This window comes from Zingiber officinale, chromosome 10B, assembly GCF_018446385.1.
Source record: "Zingiber officinale cultivar Zhangliang chromosome 10B, Zo_v1.1, whole genome shotgun sequence".
Classification (NCBI taxonomy): domain Eukaryota; kingdom Viridiplantae; phylum Streptophyta; class Magnoliopsida; order Zingiberales; family Zingiberaceae; genus Zingiber; species Zingiber officinale.
Window position 1 is genome coordinate 7,188,541 of NC_056005.1, and position 12,321 is coordinate 7,200,861.

The following is a 12,321-nucleotide window of genomic DNA, read 5'->3' on the forward strand; positions in this document are numbered from 1 at the left end:
GTCAAAAATAACATATCTGCTCATAATTAGTTGTTTAGCTTTCATATCATATAATCGATACCCTTTTCTGTTTGGAACTGCTGATCCCATTGAGGCTGACTATGAAGGGGAGTACTATAGCCTACAAGTTAGATTATAAAGTTCTTTTGCTTTTTGAATGTAGCAATGATAGACACAAGTTAGTTGAATAAGAAATAATAAACATAAATTAAAAGATGAGCCAGAATTTACTTAGTTTATCATCATAGAAGTTTCTAATCCAAGGCAGTAAAAGCTCCAATAGAAAGATTTCCTTTTGATGAAGGCGGAGTAGTCTCTTACATTGTTGAAAGCATAGAAATATAAAAACAGAATTAGAATTAAAAGCACAAGTTCATTTAAGTATTGTATTGAACTACGAGGATCAGAGCTCTATTTATAGCCTACTAGTCGAGTTTATTGTTGACTGACGTGGCAGCTATAACGCCTCCACCGTGGGGCCATATCTGCTTCGCAATGGCTCACAATGACTTCATGATAGGATCCTCACAGCAACGTCTTGACGGGGTGTCGATTCTTACCTAAGGTGGTTTGGGCACTCGGACCTGGTCCGGGCACCTAGAGTCTAGGCGTCTGGACAAGTCAACTTCATTTTGACATGTCTGACTGTTCTGGTTGCTTGGGTGATTCTCCAGCCATCCAAAGTTGAGCTGACTCAAATCCAATTCCGACCTTCTCCTCCAACAGTCTTCCGCTCCAACTTCTTGTCTTTCAGAAATATCGTGCGTGTCTTTCTCATCCGTTGATGTACTCTTCTATAGCTCCTCATCCTAGGATGCACCGAACTCATCGACTCTCTTCCCATGTTATCTTTTTTTTTTAACTACGTCTTCCGCTTGACTTCTTGTGTTTTTAAGTTTCTGTACACTTAAATGTTGGATATTGGGGCCTTAAATGGACCAAAAATGATTTTGAGGAAGGAAGTCATCAATTGTTGAAAGTCGTAATTGACTTCAAAATTGAAATCTACGATTCGCGTAGATAGATTTAGACTATTAATTTGCTCAAAACCGATTAAGGGTGAATGAGAAATTAATGTTTAAAGTCGGCCCAAAATAACATTTATTATTCATTAATAAAGTGCATGGGAGAATAGTCCCACATCGGAAATTCTCGATGTGTATTCTCTACTTATTAATGAAGATGTGTTAATGGAGTTAACACAAAAATAAAAGGACGGGTGCTCCCTTAGCCCAGGGCGAGCAGGTGCTCGCACCTGTGAGCCTGCCACCCGCCACGTGTGCACGTGCGCAATGGGCGCTTTGTAGGCGCACTTTGCACCAAAGAGTAACGATCTGACGGCTTGGGATGAGACTTGATCTGAAGCATCGAATCAATGAATCCAGATCCGATGGCCGATGATAATAGGCGGGATCTGAGGGTCACAACTCCTCAGATCTAATGGATGAGATTGAAGTGGGCTTGGTGAAGGGTTACAACCCTTCAGAATGGATGATCTAGATCGATCCAGCCCAAGGAACACATCCACTCACCCAAAAGACACTCAACCTCTTCTTTCAGTATAAATAGAACCCTCCAGATGATGGAATATTCACTCAATCCTCCAGATGATGGAATAACTGAAGTCGGAGTGCTTCGATTCCGAGACGTTCGTCATCGTTGTATCTTGGGAACGAATTGCAACAATCCGTTAAGCACCGTAGCGGAGCAATATTGTTTACGGAGATAGTGTCGAATACTAGCCTCGACGATCAGTTTGCATACTCCAGAAGCTACCCGGGTATAACAGTCGTAAACGATATTTCGTGCAAACTGATATGGCTACCAACGACATTCCGACGGTCGTTCTGACCGCCATTCCGACAACCATTCCGCACGAAGAAAAGCCAGAGAAATTCACCGGAACCGACTTCAAAAGATGGCAGCAGAAGATGCTGTTTTATCTAACAACGCTAAACCTTTTACGGTTTTTGCACGAAGACACGCCAGCCGCTACGGAAGGTAGTAAGGCTGCTAGCGATGCGTGGTCTCACGGAGATTTTCTGTGCCGCAATTATATACTCAACGCCTTGGACAACACGTTATATAACGTATATTGTTCTCTGGAGACGGCGAAATCTTTGTGGGAATCCCTTGAGAAGAAATACAAGACCGAAAATGCTGGATTGAAGAAATTCATCGTCGGTCGGGTTCTGGATTTCAAAATGGTGGACTCAAAAAGCGTCTCATCTCAGGTCCAAGATATGCAATTAATACTGCATGATCTGGACGCCGAAGGCATGAAACTGAACGAGACATTCGCAGTTGCTGCGGTAATTGAGAAGCTCCCTCCATCATGGAAGGATTTCAAGAATTACCTAAAGCACAAGCAAAAGGAGATAAGGCTGCAAGACCTGATCCTGAGGCTACGAATAGAGGAGGATAATCGAAAGTTATCCGACTCCAGAGGAACCAAGCGGACTATAGACGAAATGTCCAACCTGGTCGAGCCGAACGCTAAAAAGCCGAAGCAGTTCAAAAAGAAGGCTCAAGCAAAGAAGTTCAAAGGCTCCTGCTACAACTGTGGAAAGGCAGGACACCTGTCCAAGGACTGCAGACGCCCAAAGAAGCCAACCAAGGGGCCAAAGGATGCTGCGAATCATGTCGCAACCTCTCTTGACGACTTGGATCTCACTGCGGTTGTATTTGAAGCCAACTTGGTGGATACCAACCCGAAGCAGTGGTTCATTGATACTGGAGCAACTCATCATATCTGTTCCGATAAGGCGATGTTCTCCAAGTATACTCCGATAAATGGCAGGAAGCTCTATATGGGTAATTCCACGACGTCGCCAATTGTTGGACTCGGAAAGGTTGTTCTGAAGATGACGTCCGGAAAGGAGCTAACACTCATTGATGTACTCCATGTTCCCGACATCAGTAAGAACCTAGTTTCTGGAGCGGCATTGGTCAAGGCCGGATTTAGGCTAGTGTTCCAGTCAGACAACTTTGTACTTACGAAGAATGGTGTCTTCGTAGGAAAGGGGTACCTAGAAAAGGGTCTATTCAAAATGGTTGTAATGTCTGTACTCCGAAATTTTGATGGTAATAAAATAAATGCTTCCAGCTATGTTGTTGAGTATTTTAATTTATGGCATGATCGACTCGGACATGTGCATAATAATACTCTCAAATGTCTCGTCAAATTAAATTTATTACCAAACATCAATGTTGACGGAACACACAAATGTGAAGTGTGCGTGGAAGCGAAAATGACGAAACTACCTTTTCATTCGGTGGAAAGGACAACAACTCCTCTAGAGTTGATACATAGTGATCTATGTGACTTGAAATTTGTGCAAACTAGAGGAGGTAAAAAATATTTTATTACTTTTATCGATGACTGCACAAAGTTCTGTTATGTCTTTCTTTTAAGAAGTAAAGACGAAGCCTTAGAGGCGTTCAGAACCTATAAAACAGAAGTTGAAAACCAACTTGACAAACGAATTAAAATAATTCGAAGCGATAGAGGTGGAGAATATGGTGCACCGTTTGATGAATTTTGTACAGAATCTGGCATTATCCATCAAACAACGGCGCCTTACTCACCTCAATCAAACGGTGTTGCCGAACGTAAAAATCGGACACTAAAAGAAATGATGAATGCCTTGTTGATAAATTCAGGTTTACCTCAAAACTTGTGGGGGGAAGTAATATTATCAGCAAATCACATTCTCAACAGAATCCCTCATAAGAAAAATGATAAAACTCCATATGAACTATGGAAAGGCCGCGAGCCATCGTACAAATACCTGAAAGTGTGGGGGTGCTTGGCAAAGGTCGAAGTACCTAAACCAAAGCAAGTAAAGATCGGACCTAAAACGTTCGATGCGGTATTTGTCGGATATGCTCATAATAGTAGTGCATATCGTTTCCTAGTTCACAAATCAGACATTCCTGATATACATGTGGGAACAACCATAGAATCTCGGAATGCGATATTCTTTGAAAACGTATTCCCAAATAAAAAGGGAAACGTTGAAAGTGATAACAACGGAAGTTCAAACAAAAATGACGTTACCGAACTTAGCTGTTATAAAAGGACTATTGACGATCAAAGTGAAGAGCCACGTCGTAGCAAACAGGCTAGAGTTGAGAAATCGTTCGGGCCAGATTTCATGACTTTCATGTCAGAAATGGAACCAAGAACATTAAGTGAAGCTCTCTCTAGACCCGATGCTCCAATGTGAAAAGAAGCTGTCAATAGTGAAATTGAGTCTATCATGAATAATCATACTTGGGAATTAGTAGACCTTCCTTCTGGTAATAAACCATTAGGTTGTAAGTAGATACTAAAACGTAAGTATAAAGCTGATGGATCAATTGACAAGTATAAGGTCAGACTTGTAGCCAAGGGGTACAAGCAAGAGGAAGGCCTTAATTACTTCGATACATACTCACCGGTGACAAGGATTACGTCCATACGAGTGCTAATAGTCATTGCAGCACTGTATGACCTTGAAATACATCAAATGGATGTTAAGACTGCGTTCTTAAATGGTGAGTTGGAAGAAGAAATTTATATGGAGCAACCCGAAGGGTTCATGGCTCCTGGAAATGAGAAAAAGGTGTGTCGACTTGTTAAGTCGTTGTACGGACTTAAGCAAGCGCCTAAACAATGGCACGAAAAATTTGACAAAGTAATGCTGTCAAACGAATTCAAAATAAATGAATGTGACAAATGCATTTATGTCAAAAACACACCTGAAGGCTATGTAATTGTCTGTCTATACGTAGACGACATACTAATAATGGGCAGTAATCATGATGTAATCATGACTACAAAGAAAATGTTGATCAGAAATTTTGATATGAAAGATATGGGTCAAGCAGATGTTATATTGGGAATTAAAATTCTCAGGACATCAGAAGGGATAGTTTTAACACAATCCCATTATGTAGAATCTGTATTGAAAAAATTCAATGCGTACGATCTCTCTACAGTGAAAACACCTATGGATCTAAGTCAACACTTAGCGAAAAACCATGGTGAGACCATATCGCACTTGGAATATTCTCGGATAATAGACAGTTTGATGTATCTCACAAACTGCACATGTCTAGATATTGTCTGTACGGTCAACAAACTGAATCGTTTTACGAGTAATCCAAACGACACCCATTGGAAAGCATTGACGCGAGTTCTCAGATATTTGAAATATACTATGAACTATGGATTACATTATGGGAAATATCCCGCTGTGTTGAAAGGATATTGTGATGCTAATTGGATATCAGATACAAAAGACTCCAAATCCACTAGTGGATATGTATTCACGATCGGTGGGGGAGCAGTATCTTGGAAATCCACTAAGCAGACTTGCATTGCTCGGTCAACTATGGAATCCGAGTTTATAGCACTAGACAAAGCAGCTGAGGAAGCTGAATGGCTGCGGAATTTCTTGGAAGATATTCCGAGCTGGATGAAACCTGTGCCTGCCATACTAATCCACTGTGATAGTCAATCGGCGATTGGAAGGGCACAGAGTAATATGTATAATGGGAAGTCACGACATATACGTCGTAGACATAATACCATTAGGCAGTTGATCTCGAATGGAGTGATTGCAATCGACTATGTTAAGTCCAAAGATAATTTGGCAGATCCTCTAACGAAGGGGTTGAGTCGAGATCAAGTATACTGCTCATCAAGAGCAATGAGATTAAAAATCTATAACTGAAAACGACTGTAGCGGTAACCCAACCTTGTTGATTGGAGATCCCAAGATCTTGGTTCAATGGGACAACGAAGTTACAGAAGTTGTGATCCAGCACATTAGATAGTTTATCTCTATCCCAATCCTAGGATGAATTTGTGCTGTCCTACCTCATGTAGTGAGGTTAAGCTTATGCTTTTAGTGACTTCTATACCTGATAAGGTGGAGTATGGTAGGATACTCTTGATAGAAGTGTCACCTATGTGAGTGTGAAGACAGGCCGCTTCAATGAAACACTCATGAATCCAAGATGGTATCCATGGCCGAAACGGAACCAACCATGAGAACCTAAAGTAGGTGAGATAGATCTCTGTGTGGGTGTTATTGTCTAAGTATACACCAACAGCTGAGCAGTTCAAGACATCACGTTCATTGCGCAGCCTAGTATACTCAATAGCATTTCACTACGGAAGGTTCAAAGCCACAAGCTACCTCTCCCGATACAGTGACTTATCGATTGGACTCTTGTAAAGTGTCAGCATGCATACACGCATTGCATTAGTTTCCATTCATGTGGGGGATTGTTGGATATTGGGGCCTTAAATGGACCAAAAATGATTTTGAGGAAGGAAGCCATCAATTGTTGAAAGTCGTAATTGACTTCAAAATTGAAATCTACGATTCGCGTAGATAGATTTAGACTATTAATTTGCTCAAAACCGATTAAGGGTGAATGAGAAATTAATGTTTAAAGTCGGCCCAAAATAACATTTATTATTCATTAATAAAGTACATGGGAGAATAGTCCCACATCGGAAATTCTCGATGTGTATTCTCTACTTATTAATGAAGATGTGTTAATGGAGTTAACAAAAAAATAAAAGGACAGGTGCTCCCTTTGCCCAGGGCGAGCAGGTGCTCGCACCTGTGAGCCCGCCACCCGCCACGTGCGCACGTGCGCAATGGGCACTTTGTAGGCGCACTTTGCACTTCACGTACGCATCGTCGCGAGGAGCATTGAGGAGCTTAAATTTATGCTCCAGGTGACATTGCAGTGCCTACGTGGCACTCGGGTGACGTGTCAGGCTCGTACCTGACGTAGCAGTACCTATGCGGCATCCTCGTGGGTAAAGGGAGATGACTGGACAGTTGACTTAGGGAATGGATGGCTACCGTTGATCAACGTTGATCAAGTAGGTATGATGGATCGCTTGTGATGCGATCTAGAGCGTTGGATCGCAAAGAGTAACGATCTGACGGCTTGGGATGAGACTTGATCTGAAGCATCGAATCAATGGATCCAGATCCGATGGCCGATGACAATAGGCGGGATCTGAGGGTCACAACTCCTCAGATCTGATGGATGAGATTGAAGTGGGCTTGGTGAAGGGTTACAACCCTTCAGAATGGATGATCTAGATCGATCCAGTCCAAGGAACACATCCACTCACCCAAAAGACACTCAACCTCTTCTTTCAGTATAAATAGAACCCTCCAGATGATGGAATATTCACTCAATCCTCTCTTCTCTTCCTCAAGCATTCATCTCATCTTGTGCATTCAAGAGTCCAAGAAGTCTACTAGAAGGTTCGCTGGTCTCGGAAGTCGGAGTGCTTCGATTCCGAAACGTTCGTCGTCGTTGTATCTTGGGAACGAATTGCAACAATCCGTTAAGCACCGTAGCGGAGCAATATCGTTTACGAAGATAGTGTCGAACACTAGCCTCGACGATCAGTTTACATACTCCAGAAGCTACCCGGGTATAACATTAAACACAAGGATCATACATAATAGGACCTAACTTAATTCAATTGACTATATTAAAATTATCACGACGTATTTACAAGAACAATGTCCAATAAATACACAATTCCTACTTTTCTCATCGAACTTAGTTCTTTTTAGAAGTAATGTGAGCATAACATATGCAACCATAACTTTTAAATGTCTTAGGGCGTGACTTTACTCCAAGCTTCAAAAGGAGTTAATTAATGTTTAATCATATTGGTTGGACTTTTATTGAAAATATACACAGCTGAATGGATAGCTCGTACTATAGAGATGAACTGTGAAGAATAACTGAGATGAATATAATCATTTTTTAGTAAAGATCACGAAGAAAAGCTTCACATTTTGAAACGATCGGGAAATGCAACCTAATCGAGTGTTTCCGGATGTAGTCATCTGAGTCTTACGTTGACTCCATGCTGTCTATCCAAGACGAGCAACATTGACCATTCAGATCAATCACATGCCAAAACTACCCTCACATGGATACAAACAGAAGAAAATTTATTGCTTAATTACTAACGCTTACTTTTCTGATGATTTGGGGAAATTCGATCTGATTATTTTTGATAATTTTTTTACCTATTTTTTCCTCATTAATGAGAGAAACCCACGCACTGAGCTCAGAATTATTAGCCGTATTATATTGCAATTGAGAAATGTCTACCGTACCAACAGTTGGTGCTTAAACTGAAATTTGGTGGGTCCCACACCAGATCTAGGACTCTCCTTAATTAAGCAAAAGAGATTTAGTTGTCTCTATGCGACTTCCGTTACGTAGAGACTCGGACGACGGCTGGATTTGAACATTAACAAGCAAGACACGTACGTATTTATACCCCGAGACAAACTTTCTAATCAGTAGCTCTTTGACTCAATTGCCTCAACCAGTGTCAAGTGTTAATCTCCAACACGGTGACCATTCTACAGATCGAGACAAGTACAGGAAATCGTGGAAACTGGTTCTCAACTACTTCCTTCACCTCGTGTCCTTGAACAGTCTTCTCAATAATTTTGTCAATCCGACACTCAATATCTAACTTGCAGTGTTTTGTTTAGGCCAAGCGAGGCGTACTTTTCAGCTCCAAAATGAACAGCGGTTGCAGACTTGTGGACTCTCCATGTCCCCCACGTAAAGCAGTAATCTAGCTCTCTAACAAAGATTTGACAAATTAAGAGGAGGAATGATTTAACTTTTAAGAAAGATAAGGACAAGTCACCTCAACCAATCATGCTCACTCCCGTGGATTACAGCATTGATTAACGATTAATTATAAACATCATCCATCTCTATGTCACACCTACTCTTCCCTTGTCTCACTCGGTCATGGAACATCATTTACCTTTACCTACGTAATTTACTCCACTTTTAACTTTAATTCTCTTATATAAAGCCCCCAACAAGTATTTGCGAGCACCATTAAATTCCTTTCTCCCTCTCTTTTGCTCTGTGTTTACCTACGATTAATTAAACAGAGGTGATATTAATTGTAGAAGGAGGGAGATGAATATGGAGGAGAAGGCCGCGACGAGCCCAAGGATCAGGCTGTTCGGGATCCACGTGTCGGAGAACGACAGCGTCTCCGGCGAGGCGAGCAGTCCCACCTCGGCGGCGTCCAGCGAGCGGAGGAAGTACGAGTGCCAGTACTGCTGCCGCGAGTTCGCCAACTCGCAGGCTTTGGGCGGCCACCAGAACGCGCACAAGAAGGAGCGGCAGCACCTGAAGCGCCTCCAGCTGCGGCAGCAGCACCTCTCCGCCTCCGGCCGCCGGTCGCCTCACGCGGCCGGGAACTACTACTGCCAGAGCATCGCCGCGCGCGAGGCCTTCGCGCCACCGCCTCCGCAGCACTTCCTCGCGCCGCAGCCGGTGGGACCCTCGGCCAACTGGGCCTACTACGCCAACTGCCCGACCTCGCCCGTTCATCACCTGTCGCGTGGCTGCCTCGTGCCGCGCTCTTCGCCTGCTAACCGCGGCGGTAGGTTGTACAGGGACGGCCGCTCGATCGAAGGGTCCGCAACCTTCGCCGCGTTGACGCCGGAGGAAGAAGCGGCGGAGGAGGCGTACGGGTTGAACCTGCGCCTCAGCCTTGCACCTGCCGGTTCATGATCCAAATTCATCGATCATCTCCTTCGAGCAAATCATATACCTCTGTATAATTGCGACTTCTGAAAAATTTTCATCATGTCAACTTTCACACCGTAATTTCTCGAATGGAGCTCTTGCTAGTTGCGAGGAATTATTTATTATGGGTAATCAAAAAGGCACATTTAGAATCTCAAATTTGCTCATGATTTTGTTTGCTTTCTCAAAAGTTTGTGAAGACTCAGTCCGAACAGACATGTGCAAGGAAAAATCCCCTGGATGAGGTCATCTTTGAGATGCGTATCTCTTAGTTTAATACATTATGGCCTCTTGTTCTTACGTAGTTGTTTTCTTGCGGAGTTAGGTTTACGAAGATCTGCGTCATGCAGGGAATAGGTTTGGCTAATTTGTACTTATTAATAACGCAGCCAAAATTCAACGCAGAGCAGTATCAAGATCTAGATGTTTGGACATTACTAGCAGCATTTATAATATAAAGCAGGGCAGCCAAATACTGTGTGAATAATAATAATAATAATAATACATTCAAACAATAAGTGGGATCACAAAAATAGTTTTAGCAATCTATGCTTTCTGTCATTTTGGAGAATAACCTCTTATAATCTATATTATGGTAATATTTTCTTGCAGGAAACCACCAGCCCTGAGCAACAAGCCAGCAATGACATCAGATGTGCTTAATTGTGTTTTTATGAAAATTTCATTACAAAATCTGTGAGATAGCACTAGAAGTTATCTATTTCAATATATATATATATATATAGGATAAAATAGATGATTAATTATTTTATAAAAGACTAATATTTATTATTGATTAATGAAAAAGATTAAGATATCATATATTTAATTTATCTTTTAATCTAATCTGTAAAACCCTATCTTGACTTGTGTAATGCCTAGCTATTCTATGGTGGGACTCGACGGACCAAAGTGTCTTTAAGAAGTTTGAATATTAAATTAGGCGGAAGCAAGAAACGGAGAAGGAAGAAACAAGAAGGTGGACGTAGAGTTTGAATCGATAGGACGTTGCATGTTTGTCTCCACATCCACAATTAATCATGCACACATCTCAATTTTGGTAAGTCATTGGAAAGAGAAGACAAATTCAAATGGTTGATGTCGTCGATGACACACAAACTATCTAAAGCATGGGCCTCTTCTATCTGTCAATGGAGGCAAAAACCAATAATTAAAAGAATAAATAAGAACATCATAATTTAAATTTTAATTAAGATAAATATTATAAAAGTTAATTTCTACTGCACATACGTTATGTTTTGGATTTATTTGATAGGAAATTAAGAAAGAGATCGTCTACCTACACAATTAATTAGGTGAAATTCAAACACCTAAATTATAAAAATAAAAAAAATTATCATATTGAGCACGATCCAAGAATGACTCAATTAGAGAATCATAGATTAGTCCATATAAGGATCAAATCATAATTGTTACTCACTAGCCTCTCTTTTATCTTCCTCAACCAATAAGCCTTATTCCTCTTTTTAGATGAAGTTTTGATCATTATTATCTGCACTCCAATGTACAGATTATATTTAAAATGATGTTCTTGTTAGAAATTTAATATAAATAAGAAATTAAATTTTAATCATTGGATCAAGATTGACAAATCTTGATCATTCAACTTGAAAGGTTCAAGTGTCCTTTCGATGACTAAATCTCATTCATTGATTTTCAAAGGATGACATCTAATAAAGCGGTAGTGAGTCTCTTAGGAAAAGATACTATCTACATCATCCAATTCAAAATGGATGGATGAGATCTAATTGAACCAAGAGGTTCTTATACCCCTTCATTAAGTATAAATAATGTCTCTCACATCATTTCACTCACTCAATTCCTTCCAAGAAAAGCAAGCGTTGCATTCCATACTTGCATTATAGAGTTCGAGAAGCTTCTTCGATTCGGAGGTCTTGCGATTTGCAGTATTGCTATCGCAAGATAAAGTCGTTATATCTTGGGAGATGATTGTCGTGTTCCGTGAGCACCATGTGCGGGGCAAATTCGTCTTAAAGATATAGAGTCTCACTCTAGTCTCGACTTCGCCAAAATGGTGGTATACCATCATTCTGTCCGTGCTCAGATTACACCTTACGTGAAGATCCCAACAGTTCTCAGGGGCATGATTCAATAATATAGTACTTGGGATAAGGTATCGCCTTTTAGCTCCCCACCCAAGCACTTGCCACTTGAATTTTCTCACTTTATCTCTCCCAATGATAGTAGACGGCTAGGAGACACTAATTAATATGATGGTTCTATATTTTTATATATTTAAAATGATGGTAAATTAAAATAATAATTTTTAGAGTTTAAATGAGTATATATATATATATATATATATATCCAGTCCCAAGCCAGTCTCGGCCAGCATAGGCATCGATCGGGTCCCCAGGGCTCAGCCCGCACTTCTGCTAGACACAACTCCCAGCCTACTCCTAGTCAGCTTCTTAGCCAGTCGAGTCCCTAAGGCTCAGTCCTCACTTCTCCTGTGTACAACTCCCAGTCTACTCTTGGATGACTTCTTAGTCGGTCAGGTCCCTAGGGCTCAACTATCACTTCTCTTGAGCATAGCTCTTAGTGTACTCTTGGTCAACTTCTTAACCAGTCAGGTTCCCAGGGCTCAACTCTCACTTCTCCTGAGCACAGCTTCCAGTATACTCCCAGTCAACTTCTTAATCGATCGACCAGGGCTCAGCCCCCACTTCTACT

The 12,321-nt window shown here is 41.2% G+C and overlaps 1 protein-coding gene across 1 annotated transcript; it reads left to right on the forward strand.

Annotated features, from left to right (window-relative positions):
• The first annotated feature begins 8,883 nt into the window (after positions 1–8,883).
• Positions 8,884–9,758, forward strand: LOC122029908 (zinc finger protein 6-like). Its single transcript, XM_042589049.1, has one exon. It carries the CDS (start codon positions 8,989–8,991, stop codon positions 9,589–9,591), a length of 603 nt encoding a protein of 200 aa, XP_042444983.1. The 5' UTR covers positions 8,884–8,988; the 3' UTR covers positions 9,592–9,758.
• The last annotated feature ends 2,563 nt before the right edge of the window (positions 9,759–12,321 follow it).